This window comes from Gopherus evgoodei, chromosome 1, assembly GCF_007399415.2.
Source record: "Gopherus evgoodei ecotype Sinaloan lineage chromosome 1, rGopEvg1_v1.p, whole genome shotgun sequence".
Classification (NCBI taxonomy): Eukaryota; Metazoa; Chordata; order Testudines; family Testudinidae; genus Gopherus; species Gopherus evgoodei.
Genome location: NC_044322.1, coordinates 155,023,211 through 155,047,823, shown reverse-complemented (window position 1 = coordinate 155,047,823; position 24,613 = coordinate 155,023,211). Strand labels below are relative to the sequence as shown.

At 47.8% G+C, this 24,613-nt stretch overlaps 1 protein-coding gene across 4 annotated transcripts in view; it reads right to left on the bottom strand.

Annotated features, from left to right (window-relative positions):
- USP9X (ubiquitin specific peptidase 9 X-linked) overlaps positions 1-24,613 on the bottom strand; it is a 212,498-nt gene that overhangs the window by 13,326 nt on the left and 174,559 nt on the right. For all 4 annotated transcript variants that reach the window (XM_030576179.1, XM_030576205.1, XM_030576187.1 and 1 more), the window contains 3 exons: positions 14,804-14,933; positions 12,664-12,849; positions 4,286-4,506 (listed from right to left, as the gene is read on the bottom strand). In XM_030576179.1, coding sequence (XP_030432039.1) covers positions 4,286-4,506; positions 12,664-12,849; positions 14,804-14,933 — 537 coding nt within the window. The remainder of the gene's footprint in view (positions 1-4,285; positions 4,507-12,663; positions 12,850-14,803; positions 14,934-24,613) is intronic.

Here is a 24,613-nt window from a genome sequence, read left to right as displayed (position 1 = left end):
CGCTGGTCGTACACCCGGTTGAGCCTCGGGTGTAGCGATTGCAGCGCTGGTGATCCAGCGCTGGTCAGCAAGTGTGGACGCCCACCAGCGCTTTTATTGACCTCCGGGGTATAAGGAGGTATCCCAGCATACCTTAGAAGCCTCTCTGGTAATCATGCACACTCCACTGCCCTGGGGTCAGCTGACCCCTCCTTTAAATGCCCCGGGAATTTTAAAAATCCCCTTCCTGTTTGCTCAGCCAGGTGTGGAGTGCAATCAATCATTCAATCAATCAATCAGCAACCATGCCTCCACGCTCCAAACGAGCCCCAGCATGGAACAATTCCGAGCTGCAGGACCTCATCAGTGTTTGGGGTGAGGAAGCAGTGCACGCACAGCTGCGCTCCAGAAGGAGAAATTATGATACCTATGGGCTGATATCAGAGTCCTTGCTGAAAAGGGGCCATGAACGGGACGCGTTGCAGTGCAGGGTCAAAATAAAAGAGCTGAGGAGTGCTTACTGCAAAGCCCGTGAGGGAAATCGCCGCTCAGGAGCTGCCCCCACAACCTGCCGTTTTTACAAGGAGCTGGATGCCATACTTGGGTGTGACCCCACTGCCAATCCGAGGACCACGATGGAGAGTTCAGAGCAGGGAGAAGTGGGGGAGGGTGTAGAGGAAGCCGACAGTGAGGCTACTGTGGTGGAGGGAAACACCCCGGAGTCCCAGGAGGCATGCAGCCAGGAGCTCTTCTCAAGCCAGGAGGAGGCTAGCCAGTCGCAGCAGCTGGAAGTTGCTGGTGAGGAAGAAACTGAGGAGCGTGCTCGGGGTAAGCAGATTTTTATGTTTTGGGAGAGGAGGGTTTGGGTTATGGCTGCCTGCATGCATGCCTAAACGTGGAACAGCCCATTGATTTGCTCTATCACGTCTCTGTAATCTGCCTCGGTAATCTCTTGAAAACTTGTAACCAGAGCGTGGGCAATGTGCTTTCTCAAGTTTATCGGGAGAGCCACCGTGGTCCTTGTCCCAGTCAGGCTAACTCATCCGATCCACTGTGCAGCGAGGGGTGGGGGGACCATGGCTGCACAGAGGCAAGCTGCATAGGGGCCAGGGCGGAATCCACATTGCTGTAGAAGACCCTCCCTCTCTTCCCAGGTAACACGCAGCAGTGATATATCTGGCAGTAGGAAACCCTGTTGAGAATTTAGGGATACTTGAGTGCAGGGCGCCAGGTTCACGTCCCCCCCCCCAGCCACGCGGTGCGCTCCGGTCTTCTTCCCCCTCCCCCAGCAGGCAGCCAGCCCCGCGGAGCCCTCCGGTCTCCCCAACCCCTTCCCAGCAGGCAGCCAGCCCCGCGGAGCCCTCCGCACCTCCTTCCCCCCCTCCCAGCAGGCAGCCAGCCCCGCAGAGCCCTCCGCACCTCCTTCCCCCCCTCCCAGCAGGCAGCCAGCCCCGCAGAGCCCTCCGGTCTCCCCAACCCCTTCCCAGCAGGCAGCCAGCCCCGCGGAGCCCTCCGGTTTTTCCCCACCCTTCCCAGCAGGCAGCCAGCACAGCTGTGCTTCTCCCCCCCCCCCACCAGCAGGCCGGCAGGTCGCCACCTTCCTGTTCATTACTGTCCCCTGTGCAGGACACCAGCTACCTCCTGTACCCAGTGCTGATAAACCCCAGTGACCCATTGGTCAATTCTCCCTCCCAGGTGCAGTCGGGGCAGAAACACTCACCCCATTGCTCGCCATGCCTTCGCTTCCCTGGCCTCTCTGTGTTATGTGAGGTATGTGAGAAGGATGCTACAAAAAGTCTAAAAACTCCTTCACTGTGTGATAATAAACAATGTAGCCTCTGTGTATTACATGTTTCTATCTATGTTTTTTTCAGTGACCTTGAGTAATGCAGCCGGATCACCGGTCTCACATTGTTTGCAGAACTTGAGAAAAAAACCCCGAAAATCAAAAGAAGAATTGATCAAATCAGTTATGAATCACCACAACAGAGAAAGTAGGAAGATGCAGGAATGGAGAGAGAAAATATATGAATCCAGAGAGAAAATGAATGAGTGGAGGAAAACAGAAAGCAGGAAAAAGGAATTGACTCTCAAAAAAACCACAAAGCAGATGATAAGCCTCCTAGCTCGCCAAACTGAGTCTTTCGAGTCTATGGTAGCCATGCAGGCAGATCTGTACCGTGGTAACCCACACCCCTCCCAAAGCTCTCTTTCTTGTTCCCCAGTGTTTGCACCAAACACCTTTCTCCAGCAGCCAGTTCCTTATTATACCCAGCTGCCCCCAACACCTGTACGATCACCTACCAGCCCTGAAAACTATAATTCTTACCCTGTGCACTCCACCACCATTACCCTGCAGCATAGTAATCCTGAAGTGCAGCAGACATTGAACAGTAATCAAAACAGGACATATTCAAACCTCTGAATGTACAGTCCACCACCCTAACCCACCTTGCCTTTTATGTACTGTACTTTGAATAAAGGATTTTATTGCTTTTACAATATGTTTTATTATTGCAGGAAGTGGTAAATATTGTACCCCAAGGTAGAACAAAGCACAGCAAAGGCACCAAACATTACTGTTGGCTCTCAGCATCAAATTGCTCCCTTAAAGCATCCCTAATCCTTGAAGCCCTTTCCTGGGCCTCCCTATTAGCCCTGCTCTCTGGCTGTGCAAATTCAACCTCTAGGCGTCGAACCTCGGAGGTCCATTCCTCACTGAATCTTTCACCCTTCCCTTCACAAATATTATGGAGGGTACAGCACGCGGATATAACAGCGGAGATGCTGCTTTCCCCCAAATCTAGCTTCCCATAAAGACACCTCCAGCGGGCTTTCAAACAGGCAAACGCACACTCCACAGTCATTCTGCACCGGCTCAGCCTGTAGTTGAACCGTTCCTTGCTCCTGTCAAGCTTCCCTGTATACGGTTTCATGAGCCATGGCATTAAGGGGTAAGCGGGGTCTCCAAGGATCACAGTCAGCATTTCGACGTCACCTACTGTGATCTTGCGGTCTGGGAAAAAAGGCCCGGCCCTCTGGGAACTGTTACGAAAGATGCGTGCATTGTGCACCTTTCCAGGCCATCCTGAGTAAATGTCAGTGAAACGCCCACGGTGATCCACAAGCGCTTGCAGAACCACGGAGAAATACCCCTTGCGATTAACATACTCTGATGCCAGGTGGGGTGGTGACAGAATAGGAATGTGTGTCCCATCTACTGCCCCTCCACAGTTAGGGAAACCCATTTCTGCAAAGCCATCCACAATGTCCTGCACGTTCCCCAGAGTCACAGTTCTTCTTAGCAGGGTGCGATTAATGGCTGTGCAAACTTGCATCAGCACCATTCCAACGGTGGACTTTCCCACTCCAAACTGGTTCGCCACCGATCGGTAGCTATCTGGAGTTGCCAGCTTCCAGATTGCAATAGCCACCCGCTTCTCCACTGGCAGGGCAGCTCTCAATCTCGTGTCCCTGCGCCACAGGGTAGGGGCGAGCTCAGCACACAGTGCCATGAAAGTGGCTTTTCTCATCCGAAAGTTCTGCAGCCACTGCTCGTCATTCCAGGCTTGCAGGACGATGTGATCCCACCACTGAGTGCTGGTTTCCCGAGCCCAAAGGCGCCGTTCCACGGTGCTGAGCACGTCTGTTACTGCCACAAGCAATTGAGTGTCTTCAGCGTCAGGCGTTTCAATATCATCGTCTGACTCCTCACTGTCACTTTGGAGCTGAAGGAATAGCTCCACTGCCATGCGTGATGTGCTGGCAACATTCATCAGCAAGGTCCTCAGCAGCACAGGCTCCATTTGTAACAGAAATCTCATAAATCGCGCTGCAGACTCACAATGCCGCCAAACTGCTCGGAATGTGTTGCAAAGCACCACGGGGCGTTGGAACAGGAAGCGGAAAGACCGGCACACTTCCTTCCCCTTCCCACAAGCCACAGCGTCAAAATGGGACAAGGTGCTCTGTGGGATAGCTGCCCACAATGCACCACTCCCAACAGCGCTGCAACTGATGTAAATGTGGCCACACTGCAGCGCTGGTAGCTGTCAGTGTGGCCACATTGCAGCGCTGGCCCTACACAGCTGTACGAACACAGCTGTAACTACCAGCGCTGCAAAACTGTAAGTGTAGACAAGCCCTAAGAGAAAATCCTAGCAGAAGGCATCCAAAGAGAAGTTAATTTATCACATATCAATACAATTTCTCACATGGATATCACCTCTCCCTATATGGCACATTTTTACACTTACATATGCCCAAACTTATCCCATCTGCTTCTCTGATTTTTATTTTATTTTACCTGCCAGAGAAGTTCACTTAGGACAGTGGAAGAGAACTGAGGATTTTCCCAACAACAGAAACGAAGCAATTTGATGGTCTCTTCTGAGTTGCTGCAGTCTTCAATAATTTTCTTCACATAGCTAGTTCGTACAAACAAAATGTCTGCCACATTCTGCTGAAGTGCCATTATAGGTTGCGATAAATTAGGATCACCATAAGGGTTTGAAAGCGGGGGATTACCTGGAACAAACAAACAATACTGATAAAACAGTACTTAAGTACTTTTTAATATAGAACAAATACATATTTAAACTCTGGGACTAACAAATGAAAGACACATGGTATAGTCAATGGAAAGACTTAAAATAAGATACTGAACTTATAATAAACTATCCCCTCTGTGAAAAGTTCTCTGGTATAAAAAGCTAGATTCTCTAACACTGAGGCAGGGGAGTTGTGTAGTCCGAGTGAACTACTACTTGTTTTGTGGGGCATTACCACAGCTGAGGTCACTGAAAGCATTGGAGCTTCTCTGGTATATAAGGGAATGAGTTGTTTGCAGAGTATCCTCAGTGAGGGCCCTTCAATTTTGGAATATACTCATTGCCCCACTTGTCTAAAATAAACCCAAATCTGTTTAATTTTAGAGCATGCTGTAAAATCCAAATGACAATTGAGATAAGGATGTATGCGGTGGTTCAGATGCATACAGATTTTTCTGAAGGGAGGTGGTCATTGGTGAGGAAGATAAGAGGCGGTGCAGGAACTGAGGTTAGGGGATTTAGTTCTGTGGACTTGTTTTGTACAGAGAAAAATGTTTCTTTGCTCCTGGTGTTTTGGTTTTAGTTGTAGTTGGATTATACTTAGGGTGACCATATTTCCCTATGCTGAGTAAGGGACATCTGGTAAAATTACTCGTATTCAAGCGAGTTCAATGGCAATCAGAGCTATGCAGTGCACATTCAAATTAACATCAAGTTGACTGAGCCCGTTAAAAAGAAATCCTGCATAATATGTTCTTATCTTTAAGGATTTAGGATTCACATGGGGAGAGGTCTCACACACACACACACACACACACCTGTACACCTCTCACAGTGTGTGTGTGAGAGAGAGAGAGAGAGAGAGAGAGAGAGAGAGACTGACCCACCCTGCCCAGCACACTCTGCCCTCCATGGCTGGCTGGGCTCCCAGGACGGACCTGCCTCTCTCAGTACCTGGCACTGCACCTTCCCAAGGAAACTTGGGGTGTGGGCGGGGGAGAGGTGGGCATGCAGGGTCACATGCCCCCTCCCTGATTTCTGCCAGGATTTACACCAGAATGTGGCTAGCAGCCGCCTTCCTGTACTGTATGAGAGGGAAGGGACAGGAGCTGTTTCCAGCCACAGGTGAGAGACTTGGCCAGAGTATTTGCAGAGCTCATCTCTTACCCCCCACCACTGCTGGAAGCAGCTTGTCCCGTCCCTGCCTGTAGAGTGTAAAAGGCAGCTAACAGCTGCAACCTGTCCCCTGGCTACAGCGCGGGCAGGAAAGGGTAAAGCCCCAAGGATGAATTGTGCACCAGGGCCCACGGAACCTGACTGCAGGGGCTTCATGGAGCCTGGCTAGAGGTGACTTATCAGGGTAGGGTGCCTAGGGGACGGAGCTGCCCCACACTCCATGGGGCAGGACCCAGGACGTGGGGAGGAAGGGAATGAAGAGGGTGCTAAGCCCCTGCTAAGGGTGATGCTGTGGAGCGGGCAGGTTTGGCGTGGGAACAGGATGGAAATCACTTCCCTCCCACCACTCCAGAGCTTAGCTGAGAGGTGCAGAGGCTTCCCCGTGCCAGCGCCGTGCGAGGCTTTAGCACATGCAGGGCTTGGCTCTGCTCCTGCTGGCCAGTGCCCCAAGCTGCAGGATAAGATGGTTACTCGCCTTTGTAACTGTTGTTCTTCGAGATGTGTTGCTCACATCCATTCCAGTTAGGTGTGCGCGCCGCGCGTGCAAGCTCCTCGGAAGTTTTTTACCCTAGCAACTCCGGTGGGTTGGCAGGTCGCCCCCCTGGAGTGGCGCCACCATGGCGCTGGATATATACCCCTGCCGACCCGTCCGCTCCTCAGTTCCTTCTTGCCAGCTACTCCGACAGTTGGGGAAGGAGGGCGGGTGTGGAATGGATATGAGCAACACATCTCGAAGAACAACAGTTACAAAGGTGAATAACCGTCTTTTCTTCTTCGAGTGATTGCTCATATTCATTCCAGTTGGGTGATTCCCAAGCCTTACCTAGGCGGTGGGGTCGGAGTGAGATGTCGCAGAGTGCATTACGGTGGAGCTGAAGGCTGCGTCATCCCTAGACTGCTGAACCAAGGCATAATGGGAGGCGAAAGTGTGGACCGAGGACCAGGTCGCTGCACGGCAGATTTCATGAATGAGCACATGAGCGAGGAAAGCAGCTGATGATGCCTGAGCCCTGGTGGAGTGCGCAGTCATGTGGCCCGATGGGACGTGAGCCAAGTCGTAACAGGCGCGGATGCACAATGTTACCCAGGAGGAAATCCGCTGCGAGGAGACAGGAAGCCCTTTAATCTGCTCAGCCACCGTGACAAATAGTTGGGGGGTTCTGTGGAATGGCTTAGTTCGTTCTATATAAAACGCAAGCGCTCTACGAACGTCTAGGGAGTATAGCTGCTGCTCCCTGCAAGACACATGTGGTTTTGGAAAGAAAACAGGGAGGAAGATCTCCTGGTTAATGTGGAAGGCTGATACCACCTTGGGGAGAAAGGCCGGATGTGGCTGCAACTGAACCGTGTCCCTGTGGAACACCGTATACAGGGGGTCCACCGTGAGGGCCCGAAGTTCCGAAACTCTTCTCGCGGACGTGATGGCCACCAGGAAAGCGGTTTTCCTGGAGAGGTAGAGAAGGGAGCACGTTGCTAACGGTTCAAACGGAGGGGACATGAGTCTAGCAAGAACCAGGTTAAGATCCCATGTTGGGGCAGGGCGGCGTACCTGAGGGTAGAAGCGCTCTAGGCCCTTAAGGAACCTAGACACCATCGGATGGGAAAACACCGAGCGGCCATCCTCTCCTGGGTGGAATGTAGAGATGGCCGCCAAGTGAACCCTTAGAGATGATACCGCCAAGCCCTGTTGTTTGAGGGACCAGAGGTAATCCAAGATGTTAGATATGGATAGCTCGGCGGGAAGGAAGTTCCGCTTCACACACCAGCACGCGAAGCGCTTCCACTTGGCCAAATATGTAGCTCTAGTGGAAGGCTTTCTGATACCTAGGAGTACCTGCTGCACCGGGGTGGAGCAATGCAGCTCAGAGTGAGTCAGCCACGCAGGAGCCACGCCGTGAGATGGAGTGACTGAAGGTCCGGGTGACGGAGCTTGCCATGGTCCCAGGTAATCAGGTCCAGGTGAAGAGGCAGGGGAACAGCGTGGGCTATGGACAGGTCTAGCAGCATGGTGTATCAGTGCTGCTGAGGCCACGCTGGAGCTATCATGATCAAGCGGGCTTTGTCCCTGCGTGCTTTCAGTAGGACCCTGTGGACGAGTGGAAACAGTGGAAAGGCATAGAGCAGGTGCATCATCTACGGCACAAGGAAGGCGTCCGCCACTGAACCCGGTGAGAGGCCTTGAAAGGAGCAGAACGTCTGGCATTTCCTGTTCCCTCGGGATGCAAAGAGGTCTATCCGGGGAAACCCCCACTTCTGGAAGAGTGAAAAGGCAACGTCCGGGCAAAGCGACCATTCGTGGGACAGGAAGGATCTGCTGAGGCGATCCGCCAGCGTGTTCCGAACTCCTGGGAGAAAGGACGTGACGAGGTGTATAGAATGGGCTATGCAGAAGTCCCATAGTTGTAAGGTTTCCTGGCAAAGGGGTGAAGATCTCATGCTGCCCCTGTTTGTTTTTATAGTGCATGGCTGTTGTGTTGTCCGTGAATACCGACACACATGGCCCTGAAAGTGTTGTCAGAATGTCTGACAAGCGAGGCGGACCGCTCTCAGCTCTCAGACGTTAATGTGGAGATCCAGCTCGTGAGGTGACCAACAGCCTTGGGTGTGTAGGTGCCCGAGGTGAGCCCCCCAACCGAGGGACGATGCGTCCGTTGCCAGGGACGCCGAGGGCTGGGGCGGGAGGAACGGGAGCCCCGCATACACCATGGAGGGATCCAGCCACCACTGGAAGGAGCCCAGCACGGTCGAGGGAATGGTGACGACCATGTCCATAGGATCCCTGCCTGGATGGTATTGCGTGTTGAGCCAGGATTGGAGGTGCCGTAGGCGCAGTCTTGCGTAGTTCGTTACGAACGTGCAGGGCGCCATGTGGCCCAAGAGAGCGAGGCAAGTGCGTACCGAAGTTAGCGGCGCCGCTTGCAGCCTCCAGATGATGGCCGTGAGAGCCTGGAACCGGGACAGTGGTAGCCAGGCTTTGGCAAGAGTTGAGTCCAAGGTGGCCCCGATAAACTCTATCCTCTGAGTGGGGGTTAGAGTCGATTTTTCCACATTGATCATTAGACCTAGATGTAGGAAAAGGTTCTTGACAATGAGGACGTGACTGAGGACTTGCGTCTCGGAGGTCCCGCGGATAAGCCAGTCTAGATACGGAAAGATGTGTATCCGACTGCGACGGCGACTACAGCCATACATTTGGTGAATACCCTTAGGGCTGTAGAGAGGCCAAACGGGAGGACCGCGAACTGAAAATGCTGCCGGTTGACCACGAACCGGAGGAACCTCCTGTGAGGTGGAAAGATGGCTATGTGGAAGTAGGCATCTTGCATGTCAAGGGCAGCATACCAGTCTCCAGGAATGGGATAATGGTCCCCAGGGATACCATACGGAACTTCAACTTTACCATGTATCTGTTGAGTTCCCGCAGATCGAGGATTGGTCTGAGACCTCCCTTTGCCTTGGGGATCAGGAAGTAGCGGGAATAAACCCCCTTGCCCTGTTCGTGCTCTGGTACCTCCCCTATGGTTCCTTTGGCGAGGAGCGCATGCACCTCCTGTAGGAGGAGTTGCTTGTGAGAGGGGTCCCTGAAAAGGGAAAAGGGAGGAGGGTGGAAGGGGGGTTTTGAAATAAATTGCAGATGGTATCCAAGTTCCAACGTGCATAGGACCCAATGATCTGACGTTATCTGGGACCACACAGGGAGGAAGAAGGAAAGCCGGTTGGAAAAGGGCGGGGACGGATCCTTTAAAGAAACTGGTACAACGCCCTCGGGCGCACCTTCAAAAGGAAGGTTTTGGCCAGGGGGAAGCTTGGAGGAGCTTTGGTTCTGGCCCCCTTGGTTGCCTGATTGTCTCCGGTGGCCGTTTCTGCCTCGGCGTCTGGCAAAGTCCTGTCTCTGCTGGGGTTGAGGGTAAGGGCGGTGCTGTTGGGGTCGGAAGGGCCTGTGCTGAGTTACGGGCATGTGCATCCCTAACAAACGCATAATGACCCTGTTGTCTTTTAGGCTTTGCAGCCTAGAGTCAGTTTTGTCCGAAAATAGCCCTTGACCCTCGAATGGAAGGTCCTGAATCGTGTGCTGAAGCTCCCGGGGGGGGGGCGGGGGGGGGGGGGGGCACAGACCTGCAGCCACGAGATACGGCGCATAGTCACGCCAGAGTCCGGGCGGCTGAGTCCGCGGCATCCAGGGTAGCTTAGAGGGAAGTTCTCGAGACCTTTTTCCCCTCATCAAGGATCACTGAGAACTCCTGCCATGCATCCTGTGGAAGCAGCTCCTTAAATTTGTCCGCCGCTGCCCAGGTATTGTAGCTATAGCGGCTAAGGAGGGCTTGCTGGTTGGACACCCGGAACTGGAGAGCTCCCGCAGAGTAAACTTTACGCCCAAGCAAGTACATAAGTCTCGCATCCTTCGATTTAGGTGCTGGAGCCTGCTGGCCACAGCGCTCCTTCTCGTTAACCCACTGGACAACGAGGGAGCAAGGAGGAGGATGTACATGTAGGTATTCATAGCACTTTGAGGGCACCATGTACTTGCGCTCTACTCCTCGCGCAGCGGGTGGAACAGAGGCCAGAGACTGCCATATTGTAGTGGCATTAGCCTGTATGGTTTTTATAAATGGGAAAGCCACTCTAGTGGGGGCATCAGATGACAGTATGCCCACCACTGGATCCTGGACCTCTGGGACCTCCTCGGCTTGTAAATTCATGTTCTGCGCAACACGCCTGAGGAGGTCCTGGTGGGCCCTGAGGTCAATTGGAGGACGGCTGGTCGACGAGGTTCCAGCTACCGCCTCGTCAGGAGAGGACGAAGATGAAAGACCTGGAACGAGCGGGTCTGAAGAGGGCTCCACCTGAAGCAAGGTGTCCGTCTCTCTGGGGAGCTCGGAGTCCTGTGGGTGGGTCACCCCTTCCTTCATAGCAGGTGGGGGAGGGCGGGTAATCGTGGCCTCTGGTGCCCTGTGTTCCGAGGCCGTCGAACGCGGAGGACCTGGGGGAGGGCCTTGGGCTTGACGGTACACCCAAGATGTCCAAAACCCCCACTGCTGCGGACCATGTTCCTGAGGTTGGGGCTCGCTGAACAAGGGAGCAGGCACGTCAGTGTCTGGGGCGTATACGCTGTCCGCCTGAGAGGACAGGGACGGCTGACGGGACAGCCATGGAGGAGCTGAGCGAGGCTGGTATGACTCCCTCGCTCCCGTTGTTGGAGACCTCCTCGGTGCCGGAGATCAGTACCAGGAATCGTATCGGTGCCGAGACCGAGACCGGGACCTGCAACCAGCGCGGTGCCGGGAGGTTGACCTGGATCTCGATCGTCTACGACGGGACCGGCTGCGAGAGTCTTGGTGCCAGGAGAGGTGCCTGGAGCTGGAATGGTACCGAGAGTACTGACCGGGACGACAGGTGGATCTGCGTCGCGAGTACGACCAGTGCCGCCTGGGTGAGCGGTGCTGGGACTGCGAGTGGCGTCGAGATCGGGACCGGCAGCGAGACCTGGCATGGTGCCGAGGCCTAGATTGGGATTGGTGCCGGCTCGTTGACTCCATCGAAGGAGGCCTCATAGCGGCAGGTTTGCCTCTGGACTGGAGAACCCGCACTGGCGGTGCCGGGGGTTGAGGCAGGGCCGAATCAGTCATGGCAATAAGGTCCCTGGCCGAGGAGAATGTCTCCGGCATGGAGGGGACCGTCAGCTCGACCACGGGTCTCACTGAGGAGCTCTCCTGGACCAGAGTCGATGGCCCTCTCAGGACCGGAGTCGACAGTACCACAGGCATCGGTGTTGCAGCATGGGTAGGTGCCGGACGATCCGGGCGAGTCTGCACCAAGGCATGGAAGAGGCTGAAGGCCTTCGGTCAGGTCCCTGCACCGGAGAAAGCTGGTGCCGAGGTGTCTTGGTGGGCTGGCACGGTCTGGTGCCGGAGAAGCGCTGTCAGCGCTCGGTGCCGAGGATGGAGGATTAAGGGCTGCCTCCATAAGAGAGTCTTTAACCAAAAGTCCCTCTCCTTTTTAGTCCGCGGCTTAAAGGCCTTGCAAATGCGGCACTTGTCGGAGATATGCGATTCCCCGAGGCACTTTAAGCAAGAGTCGTGGGGATCGCTTGTGGGCATCGGCTTTTTACAGGCCGAGCACGGTTGAAACCCTGGTGAACCGGGCATGAGCCCCAGCACCGGGTTTGGGGAAGGGTTCAAGCCCAAACCCCACTAACCTATGTACAACAACTAACTTAACGACTGTAAACTATAAAAGTAAGTCAACTATTCACAACTAGAGATCAGATGAACAGAGAGAAGCTAGGGAAGTGGAGGACAGCTAAGCCGCGCTCCACTGTTCCAACGACCAACACGGGCGGTAAGAAGGAACTGAGGAGCGGAAGGGTCGGCAGGGGTATATATCCAGCGCCATGGCAGCGCCACTCCAGGGGGCGACCTGCCGACCCACCGGAGTTGCTAGGGTAAAAATCTTCCCACAAGAGCGCACACCTAACTGGAATGGATATGAGCAATCACTCGAAGAAGAACTTGGGCTTTTCCTGGAGCACTGGCTCAGCAGGGTTAAGTTTTAGTTAAATTTTCATCAGGTATGTCAGTTCAACTTCATTCATTTTAATGAGAAGAATTTAGCCCAGTCTTTATAAAACTAAAACATCTAATTGGAATAGGTTTGATATTAAGAGGTCCTCTGCACCTTCCTAACTGTATTCTTTTAAAAGGCCTAAATAGGCTTAATGGAGAATGATTTGTAGTTTTAATGGGATACGTATATCAACATAGGATTTGGCCACAGCAGAATCAGGAAAATCTTTATTGCAAAATGTAAGAAACTGCTAAATATAACATCATAAACCCTCTAAGACTATTGCTCCAATAAGTACATTTAATAGTGAAACACCACATATACTGATAATTTACTAACTTATAACCAATGTTTTCAATTCATTTAAAAAATTTTTTTGGAAAATTCACTATACCATTGATAGAAGACTGCATACGTGATGACACATTGCAACAACGGATTAGCTGTGACACTACAGTGTACAATTTTCCCAGTTCAGCATACTGATATTTGATTGGAGGGCCTGGGCCTTCATCCAGAGCCACAAGCATGAATGTTGCAGGTACACTTAGTTTCAGAAGTTGTGTCTTTTCTGCTACACCTTCAGAGAAACAAAAAAAATTACAACTCATGGATAGTATTGACAACAATATGTTTTTATAAGCTTAATTGTTACTGTTCTTATATAGTTGGATTTTTTGGTAAAAAAATTCTGAAAAATTTGAAAATCATTTTTCCATTGCTGGTTCTTATTCATGCTCTCAGTTATACATGCCTTCTGGGAGGGAGGTGGGGGCAAGGGGAAGAGGTTGGACTAGATTCTTACTAGGGTTTAGCTGAAAACTGCATATATCAGAATTGTGAACAAAACATTTCCACAACGGTGCTCATTAGCGCTCACGTAACTAGAGGTCAGTTGCTAAGAACATAAGAATGGCCATACAGCTTCAGACCAATTGTTCACCCAGCACACTATCCTGTCTTCCAATAGAGGCCAATGCCTCATGCTTCAAAGGGAATGAATAAAATAGGATATGATCAAGTGATCCATTCTAATTGTCCAGTCCCAGCATCTGGAATCAGAGGCTAAGGGACACCCAGAGCATGGGATTACATCCCTATCTTGGCTAATAGCCATTGATGGACATATCCTACATGAACATTTTTTGTTTTTTTGGTAAATACTTTTGGCCTTCACAACATCCCCTGGCAATGAGTTCCACAAGTTGTCTGTCCATCATGAGTCTCAACTGTCTCCAATACTTTGCAGGAAGAAAGGTAAAGCCCACTTGTATCAGACTGGGAGAGAATCAGAATCCAAAGTGATCTAAGTTGTAGATCATTACTGCAGCGAAAACATGCCTTACAGTACCTTTATGCTTCATGATAACATATAAAACTATCAGTCATTCAGATTGTTGACCACAAAAACCTGACATTTTAAATGAAAAAAATTATCCAGTTGTGGACAAGCTTAATCAATCAAATCACAGTAAACAACTAAAAATGTCACCAATGGATAAACTGTGCTGACTGAAGCACAAAATAGGTAAGCACTCAAGCCAATCAGAAAACAGCATGTCAAGAATAATAATGAATAGCACCATACTGCATCAACATCAGTCATTAGAAAATGATTAAACTTACATTATTTAATGAGTAAACAGCTACCACATATTCAGTACAGTAAAAATAAAAAAGCCACTGTAGGCAAACATTGCCACAAAAATCAATAGCTAGATTTGAAAATAAACAAGCCTTGCAGTCTTGGGAAACAAAAGATTAAGTCCAATTCTTAAACTTGGCTCTCTGAATTGATTACATGATGTAGTTAGAAAACCCCTCCAAGTAACTGATTTGCTAAGCTGATTTTTGCCTGAGCATAACTGCTTATCTCATTATAACAAGACCACAGCAACATATTGTGAGACTCATCACAATGCTTCGTCTTTATATAAAACACTTAACACTGTCTAAACATTGTACAAACTTTAACTTCTCTCCCCCACCTCTCAAAGGTATGTACTAAAGTTTTTAATGTAATTTAAGATTGTGATCTGATGTTCAGCACCTGGAGCAATTTGGCAGGGGGCTATTTATAAAAACAACATTACTATCACCATTTTAGGACAGAGGAATCAGAGGTTAACTGACTTACTCAAGGTTAGCAAGTCTTGTGCTGACCTGGTATTAGAAGTTTATAGTCCCAATCTTTGACTACCAGACCACACTGATCATGCACAGTCCAGTGAGTCTTTGGGCAAACCATTTAGCCTCTCTATGCCTCACTTTACTCAACTGTAAAATGGGACATTATTTCACAAAAGTAGTGTGAAGTTTCATATACCCATTCTCAGAAATGTTTTGAAATACTCAGTTGGAAGTGCTACATAAGTACCTAATATTCTTAGAAGTATTACCACCCCCACAATTGGCCTGCAATTTTTTATTGATCCTGGTCATCTCATTACTTGAGTCAACATGATTAGTTTCTTATATGTCAAAACAGAGTGCCTTACAGCAATACCATTAAGGATATTTCATGAACTACTTACCTAGGTTGGCATACATCACAAACAGGTTGAAATACTGTTGCAAATGGCGCCCGTGCTCAGACACTTCCCTTCTAAGAAGGTTTAGTACTGCTCTCAGCAAGTGATCACTCAAACTTAAGTTATCATAGGCCTGCAAAACAAAAAGGTTTTAATATTAATGGCAGTTCCTATTCAGTAAATCCATACATAGGAGCTCAATACCTGATTACACTGTCAGCCTATTTAGGTGTCATTTTTCATGCAGCAAACTAGTATAAGATGAAGCCCCTCTAAAGTGGAATAGTAAAAAAAACCAGGCCTATGAAATTCTAAGACAGCTTCAATTACTGGGTCCCAAGTGAAAGAAATAAGAATGCTTCACAGTACTCGACAAAAGAAAAATATTCACTGCTTTCCTCTTAAGATGCAGTACATACATTAGGAAAGACAAGTGCCCAAATAGTTAATTTTTTTTAAATCAAAAATGTATAATTATAAGAAAAACCCATTCATAACTAGTGAGGAAGGAGGATGGCCAAGCGATATTCTACGATAAACAGACTTAAGTGAAAAACAACTGCTTGCATGTATTTTGATCTTCTACAGAAGTTAAGAACTTAAGACAGAGCTGAACTATCAGAGAATAAATCCAGGTATGTATTTAAAATAAATGACCTGTATATTTAGAATGTGACCAATCATCATAAATAATGCAATAAAAATAATCGATGTTCCTTAACAAGAGTAAACAGGCTCCAATAAAGTAAAGAATTAAATGATATCACTCTTAATTCCCTGGAGAAAAAATTAAGAGTTAACAATTTTAATAATATCAAGTAAAAGTTCATATACCAACATACTGAAAAACCTCTCCAGATTTAGCACTGGTACTCATCACTATACTACTTGAACACATCACACGATCATAGCTGGTAAAAGTGAGGTACCTTTGTGAACTTCATTAAGTCTTTGGCTCTCCTCCCTTTCTCTGGTTATGGGAAGCACTATCTGAGTGTGTAAAAAGCAAGAGAGTCCTATGGCATCTTATGGACTAACAGATGTACTGGAGCATAAGCTTTCGGGGGTGAATACCCACTTCGTCAGATGCGTGTAATGGAAATTTCCAGGGGCAGGTATAAATAAGCAGGCCAGAATCAGTCTGGAGATAATGAGGTTAGTTCAATCAGGGAGGATGAGGCCCTCTTCTAGCAGTTGAGGTGTGAACACCAAGGGAGGAGAAACTGCTTTTGCAGTAGGCTAGCCATTCACAGTCTTCGTTTAATCCTGAGCTGATGGTGTCAAATCTGCAAATGTTTCCTCCCCCCTCCCCCAATTTTACTGAGGACTTTTTGCGGGGAGGAGAAGGATAGGGTGAACAGGGTTTGACTGTGGCCAGGGCCGGCTCTAGGTTTTTTGCAGCCCCAGGCAAAAAATTTGCCAGCCCAAGCTCCGAGAATGCCAGTGCCCAAGCAAAAAAAAAAGCATAGCCGGAATGCTGCCCCTAGCACGTGCTTGCTTTGCTGGTGCCTAGAGCCGGTCCTGACTGTGGCAGAAAAGATTTATCAAAGGATTTGCAGCATTCCTTGCATGTAGTCACACTACTGATTAGACCCATCTTCTATATAAGTTTGTTCACTGGCTGGGTCACCTCCACCACCAACAGCTTAACGCCAGCGCTGATATGCTTCCTTCTAGGCTTTGTGATTTTCAATGTCCAAGAGTTTATCTGTCTTGGCAGGTCAGAAATGGGTGACATGGTCTCTAATATAGCTGGGATATGATCCCTTAGTGGCATTCCCAATCAGGACCAAGGCCCCGAACTGGCATGAGAAGGAGCAGGAGCCAGTGGAGGGAGTAAAGTACAGGAGTGCTGTACTTATGGCAACCTGTCTCATGGAGGAGAGAGCAACTGCATTCTGTGCAAATTGGAGTCTTTGAATTGTTTACATAGTCAGCTTCTGACAGTGAATAATTCAACCTGGAGATGACAAATCTCTGCATCACTGTGGCCACATCCTCATCTTGAAGGAAGAGGTGAATTTTCCTAGAAAGCTGGAGGTAGAACATGGTGTTTGTCAGTAATGCAACCTGATTATGCAGGCTCAATGATGAGCTAAAAAGGACCCCAAAGCTTCTCACCCCTTTAATGAATTGTGTGTGTGTACCTACACAAAATTAGATATTTTTCATTGTTGTATGCAGTGTTGTAACCACGCTGGTCCCAGGATATGAGGAAGACAAGGTGGGCGAGGTAATAGCTTTCATTAGACCAACTTCTGCTGGTGAGAGAAGATTTAGAGCTATACTGAACTCTTCTTCAGGTATGTGAGAGAGACAAGCTTTCAAATCTACCTGAGAAAGAGCTCTGTGTAACTCAAAAGCTTGCCTCTCTCACCAACAGAAGTTGATCACCAAAAGATATTCTCTCACCCACCTTGCCTAATATACAAAATTAAACAGATGGTGGAAACAGTTGGTCATTCAATCCAGAAGATAGGACTTTATTGTATAGTACCGAAAGGCCAAACCTTGCTTCATTGCAAAGAACTCCCAATAGTAAGTCGTCAGAGTTTGTGGTTCTCTCTGTATCATGACAAAAGAGCAAGCCTCAAGATCATTCAGGGCAGTCCTGAAATGTTCTAGGGCACTAGTCTTCATCTAGAGATTGGTTCAAACAGTTCTCATCCACCACCTTCTTGATTAATTTTCCTATAACGGTGAGTTGCAAGACTGGATGACAGTTGGATGAATGTTTAGCCTTTATATATTGTGTTATACATCTTCAAGTCACTTCACAAACACTATCAATCCTCAGCGTCTCTGTCATGAATTATAGGTAAATGGTACTCATATTTTGAAGAGAGGAAGTGAAGGAAGAGAAAAGTGACTTGTCCAAAATCCAAGTGGGTGGCAAAGCCTCAAGTTGCAAAAAACAAAACAAAAAAAACCAAGTTTCACACTCTCAATTCTGAGCTCAAACAGCCGGAAAACATGGTCTTCTGCTTCCTTCTATGACTTCAGTGTCAAGTAATAGCTTCCCTAAGCAGTAGCTGTACCTCAGCATATTTCATAAAGTCAGCTCTGTACCCTACACTAAGGAATTAATAAATCTATCCAACCTGTTACTAACTCAGTATTGACTTTCACTAGCCATCATCAGCTAGGATTTCTACCCACAGGCTTAAAATCCATAATGGATTCTCCAGACACTGTGAGGTAAGACTCTACCAAATAAATGCAGTGGATGTATTCATGCCTTCTCACTTGGACAATTGTCTGTCTACACTGAGACAAACTGAACAATGAGACTTCTTGAGACACCAATTAACTAGACTTCACCAGAACAACAGCTCCAATCAGTAATTAAAAACCATTTATATTTGCATTGATTACAGTTTTATGAAATGTTCCCTAGACTCTATTGAGTGCTCCTCTGGTCATAACTGCATTATTCACTGTGCTTGTGACTCATGGTCAGAACAAGTAAGAGAAAAGGCCCAAAGCTGAAGCAGCACTCTCAGCACTTCTAAAAAGTGCTATTCTGTGGCAGGCCATGACCAAAATAAAAAAAAGTTAACTCCTCACAATTCAGATGTGGCTCTGACCATCTTAAACTTGGTCAGCATCTTGGATTAAAGACTGGAGGTTCTGTCAAGTAGAGACCTAGCACGTTAGAAATAAACTCTGATCTGTGGAGCCAAGAGTGACTTTGGTGGCTACTAATCTAATTTTGCAATTGAATTTGAGGCATAAAAAGAAGGCACAGGAGTGTCTAGAATGTCTCTCAGTTATTGATACATTACGAGTCACTGCAATATCTAGTTCAGGGGTCAGCAACTTTTCAGAAGTGGTGTGCCGAATCTTCATAAATTCACTCTAATTTAAGGTTTCGCGTGCCAGTAATACATTTTAACATTTTTAGAAGGTCTCTTTCTGTAAGTCTATAATATATAACTAAACTATTGTTGCATGTAAAATAAATAAGGCTTTTAAAATGTTTAAGAAGCTTCATTTAAAATTAAATTAAATTAAAATGCAGAGCCCTCCAGACTGGTGGCCAGAACCTGGGCAGTGTGAGTGACACTGAAAATCAGCTCGCGTGCCGACTTGGCACCTGTGCCATAGGTTGCCTACCTCTGATCTAGTTGATGACCTGCAACAACTTGAAACATATACAACATTGATTAAACTAATACTGATATACTGCATCCAGTTCTGGTGTCTACATTCTAAAAAGGATGTTGAAAAATTGGAGAAAGTGCCCTAAGATAAACACTTGAGCCCTTTGTCTTTCAGTGTATCTAAAGAAGAACGAGGGTTGACTTGATTACAGTGTATAAACACCTTCATAAGGAGAAAATACTGAGTACTGAACAGACTCTTAAATCTGGTGGAGAAAGGTATAACAAAACAATGTCTGGAAGCTGAAACCAGATAAAAATTAGTGCCTAATTTCTAAATTTAATTTACCAGTGAGAGTAGACAGTCATCATCCATTGCAACAAAAGACCAATGGAAGTGCTGACATCGCTTGGTAACTTCAGATCAAAACTGGATGCCTTTTTGGAAGGTATGTTTTAGCCAAACACAAATTATGCTTTAGTCAAACAAGTCAGTGGGCTCAATACAAGGGTATTTGGGTGAAATTTAACAGCTTGTGATATACAGGAAGCCTAATTAGATCATCTAATGGTCCCTTCTGGCCTTAAACTTCAAGAATCTTGCTCCATAATCACATCAACAAACCCAAGAGCTAGGTGTCAAAATCTCGGACTCAAAAGATGACATCCATTGTTCTAGTCAGACAAAAGAATAACTCTTGAAGCTTCTGGCATTATGTGGAGCAGAGTCAAAAAAGATCTAAGTGAGTCTTTCCAGTTTTCCTTTAAACAGATTCCTGAGAGAAAGCTGCAGAAAAGTGTAGGTGACATTAGATGTCTACTTTACTGAAGACCTTGAGATTATCAAAAGCCTGCAGACCACAGGTAATATAAACGGCAAAAGACAGAATGAAGTACCTTAAGTGCCAAGTGAAATAGATGAGTGGCCATTGCTAGCCTGGTAAAAAGACTTCTTTAAAATTTGTCCATGCTTAAGGAAATTAGTCAAGTAAACGTAAAAGGTTCTGAAACCACAGACTGACTTGGAATAGGACAGGGGTGGCCAACCTGCGCCTGAGAAGGAGCCAGAATTTACCTATATACATTGCCGAAGAACCAAAGTAATACATCAGCAGCCTTGCATCAGCTCCCCCATGCCTGCCAGCAGCCCTGCTGATTTTTCCTCATGCCTCCTGCAGGAGGCTCTGGGGGAATGGGGAGGAGCCAGGGCATAGCAGGTTCAGGAAAGGGAGCAGGAAGGAGCGAGGGCCTTGGGGGAAAGTAGGGGCAGGGTATGTGGCAGAGCCAGGGGTTGAGCAGTGAGCATTCCTCGCCCCCCGCCCCAAGCATATTGAAAGTTGGCACCTATAGCTCCAGCCCTGGAACTGATGCTTATGCAAGGAGCCACATATTAACTTCTGAAGAGCTGCATGTAGCTCTGGAACCACAGGTTGGCCACCCCTGGAAAATAACACACACATTGACAGACAGATTGACACTTGGGTTCCAATCCTGGAAACACTTGTGAATAGCCCCAATGAGTTTAATGGAATGACTCATATGCTTAAAATTACATACGTGGGTAAGTGCTGCAGGACTTGGGTCTTAAATAAGCACTACAGCAATCATAATGGTTCAGGTGCTTTGGTATCTAACATGGCATAAATGAGGAGACAGAATGAGATACCCCTACGAGCTAATCTCTAGCAGACATCTAGATTTGAGGACATCTTTCCTCAACAGAGTCTGAATCGCTTGATATTAAACTGATGGAAATCTGCCCTCAAAAAAGGTCAAGGTATTTAGCAGCTTCGCAAACTTCCAGCTAAAAAGACAACAACAACTGATGAACTAAGACTAACTTAGTTATCTGTAGAACTGTAGCATGTATGGACTACAGTCACGTATCAGGACCAATTGTACTAGGCACTGTACAAAAAGAACAAAAAGACTGAAAACTCTTCAAGGCAAGGACTAAGCAAATCTCAGTAGACTACAGTGCATATCATATAGGAATATGGAGATATGCATTTACCAGGTCCACAGAAGTCCCCTTGAGACAGATGTTACCACTGAATCTATAATCTCCACCTGGAATCTCGTTTTCTTCATCTGTTAAGTTGCTTGAGATCTAGAATGGCTGACCCTGTTTGCTTCTGGGCAATGAAGAAAATGGAGCACAGTTCTAAGCATTTTTTTCTAAGGGAACAGTTTCTATTGATCCTATGTCCAGGAGATGAAGTTACTCACCTTATGCAGTAATGATAGTTCTTTGAAACGTGTCCCGCTACGGGTGCTACGCTGTCAGTGTGTTTGTGTCCCTGAGCAGCTGATCAGAGAACTTTGATAGCAGTGTCAGTTCAGCCAGCACATGCACTGCTTCCAACCTGCCATGGGGCTAGTTAGCATGCACAGGTGAACCCACCCCTCAGTTCCTTCTCTATCAGAGTCTAGTCAACTACTAGAACTCCTAAGTAGAGGGGAGGAGGATGAGTCGTGGAGTACCTAGAGACACACATCTCATAGAACCATCATTACTGCACAAGGTGAGTAATGTCGTCTTTGAGTAGTGTCTTTATGGGTAATATATGGTGATTCCTGAGCAGTGCCCACCACTAGAGGCTGGGACTTCGGAGCTGAGTTTGATATAGATGATATAGCTGTGGGGCACCAAATTTGGTAGCTGGAGCTGAATCCTCCAGGATAGCATAATGTTCTTCCAAGGTGGGTGCAGATGCCCACGTAGCAACTCTGCAGTTTTCGGATATAGGGATAAAGCGACGGACGAGGAGACTGACCTTGTAGAGTACTTGCGTACTGAAGTTGTGTTGTTACATTACACAACTGTAACAGAGTTTAATACAGCTTGGGACCCACTTAGAGAGAGTCCTTGAGCTGAAATCATTGTACCTTTTGACCTATCTGTAATGGAGAGGAAGAGTCAGATTTTCTGAAAACTCTTGTCTGTCCAAATAGAAAGCCACGGCTCTCCTCATGTCAAGCGTATGGAAGATGGCTTCCCTTTTATCCTGATGATGTTTGGAATAAAAGGCTGGAAGCTGAATAAGCTGATTCATGCGAAATGCGGAAGTTACCTTGGGAGTGAACTCTGGATACGATCTCAGCATGACTGTCAGGGAAGAACACCGTGAAAGGGGTATGCGCCATCAGAGTCGTTATCTCCCCTATTCTTCTTGCAGAGTTGATGGCGATCAGAAACGTCGTCTAGATGGAAAGGTGAGTCAATGAACAAATGGCCATAGGTTCAAATGGCAATCTAGTCAGTCCTTCTAGCACTAGGTTGAGATCCCACTGAGGACTGGGAAGTCTGGATTAGATAACAGATACAGATACAGATAACTAAATTAGTCTTAGTTCATCAGTCTGAAGTGGGAAGAAGTTTGCCTCTGAGAAACCTCTTCGTAGTCAGATGGGAGAAGACTGAGAATCCTTCTATCTGCTGGTGGAAAGTTGCAATTGCTACTAGATGAACCTTTTGCAAACTAATAGAGAGTCTGTATTTCTTGAGAGTCAACAGGTAGTCCAGGACTACCGGTAAGGTGGCTGTATTACAAGTCTCACCTTTGGACTAGCATCAGATCAGAAATCTCTTCTATTTTTGTAGATGGGTACAATAAGCAGTTCCTTTCCTCCCGTGCCTCCTCAGAGCAAGATATCTATGTGCTGGAACCATGAAGGAGCCATGCTCTGAGCCGCAAAATCCACAGGATAGAATGGAGAGTCTGTCTCCTCTTCTACGATAGGTGATTAGGTATGATCGAAATGTGGAAGTAAGCATCTTGGAGGTTGAGGGTCAAGAACCAATCTCCTTTTTCTAACGTTGGAAAGATCTTTGATAACGTGAACATCCTGAACTTCTGAGCCTTGATAAATTTGTTGAGGGCTCAGAGGTCCAGTATGGATCTCCAACTCTCTTTTTTCTTCAGTATCAGAAAGTAATGAGAATAGAAACCTTTACCCCTTAGATGTATGGGCACTAGCTCACCGAAGAGGGACAGCGAAGGGTGTTTGGAAGGGGGGAGAGAAGAAATGGATGGATTATACATCCCAGATGATCTCCAGTACCAATTGGTCGGAGGTCATCCATTCCGAGGTGCTGCAGAATGGAGGGAGATGTTCCCTGAAGGGATGGTGGAATTTTCCAGAGTGATGGAGCGGTGAGAAGAGTGTTCTATAAACACCTCAACCAACCCATCAAAACTGTCTTTTTTTCAAGGTGGAGGGTTGAGAGGAAGTTTGCTGAGATCTTGACATCTTCTGTCTAGGGAACCTGGGCTTCTTGTTTTCGGGGTCATGTGATCTCTGTGAATATTGTGATGAGCGGAGCTTGAATGGAGGCTGATGACTACATTTTCTTTTGTATCCAAGAGTATAGATTCTGAGGGATCGAAGGGTGTCCCTGGAATCTTTTAATGTGTTAAGGGAGGCATGGGTCATCTCTGCAAATAGCTTCATCCTTTCAAAATCATGGTCCTCCACAGTCAATTGGACCTCATTTGAGAAGCCAGACAGATGAAGCCACAAAGACTGTCTCACCACAATAGCAGTAGAGATCAAACTAAGCTTGGCATAGTTTTGATGGTCATAGTTAGCCAACAAGGCATGACAGTTCACTACTGGGAACGGGAAGGTGGCCGAGGAGTTCCTGCAAAAAAGGTCCAGGCCCTTCCAGTTACCATCATAAGGGGTAGACTTAAACTGATTTTGGCATCCCTTAGAAATAACAGCATCCACAATGATCGAATTGGGAGGTGGGTGTGAAAACAAATTCCTGTGTCTTTCACTGGCACATAATATTTCTTGCCTGCCCACTTGCAAGTTGGTGGGATAGATGCGAGAGTCTGCCATATTATCTGGGCAGGGTCCAATAGAGTCTTGTTAATAGGGAGGGCCACTCTGGAAAAGGTGGAAGAATTTAAAATGTCCATCAGCTTCTGGTGTGATTCAGTCACCCCTTGCAGAAGTATTGATAGTGCTCCTGCCACCCTCTGTGCCAAATCTTGGAGTAGTTTAAAGTTATCAGCCATGGACAGTGGAGGGGGCATCATCATCTCATATCAGATGAGAACAATAAGTGGGCTTGAGAAGTGATTTCCTCCTCAACTTGGGCCTCTAGTTCCTCCCTTGCCTGCTCAAGGGGTTCAGAGGCCCTTGAAGCAGCAGTTGAAGGAGGGTACTTCCTTGGCTACTGGTAGGCCACAGTAGAGATAGAGGCCTGTTACCTTTGGACCTGCCAAGGATCCCAGTCCAGCCACTTTGATGGGAAGGGGCCCAGTGGTGAGCACCACAACTGCCCAAAACCAGGGAGGCTGTGGGTCTGAGGAGTGGGTATACCTGATGGAAGGTAAGAAGAGTGGAGGGGAGCCAGGTGTCGGTGCTGAGAGACTTGTACCGACTGAGTTGAAGACGTGGACCTGACAGCAAGGTCCATCTGTGCCTGGCGCGTCACCGGCAACACCAATCTTGATATCTGTACCGATGGAACCTTCTCCAGGGTGGAACTATGTTTCTCATGCCTCTGTGGTACCAGTGCTTCTTTGCCTGCTCCCACTGGGTCTTTCTTTAGGCAGCCTGCCTTGCTCTCTCCATTTGGTACTGCCTGTGCCCTGGGTACCAGATTTAGACGGCTTCAGCGTTGGTACTGCTAATAATGACTGAGCCGGAGATCACTTATGGCTTGGTTGTGGCTCGCTATGGGGACTCACATACC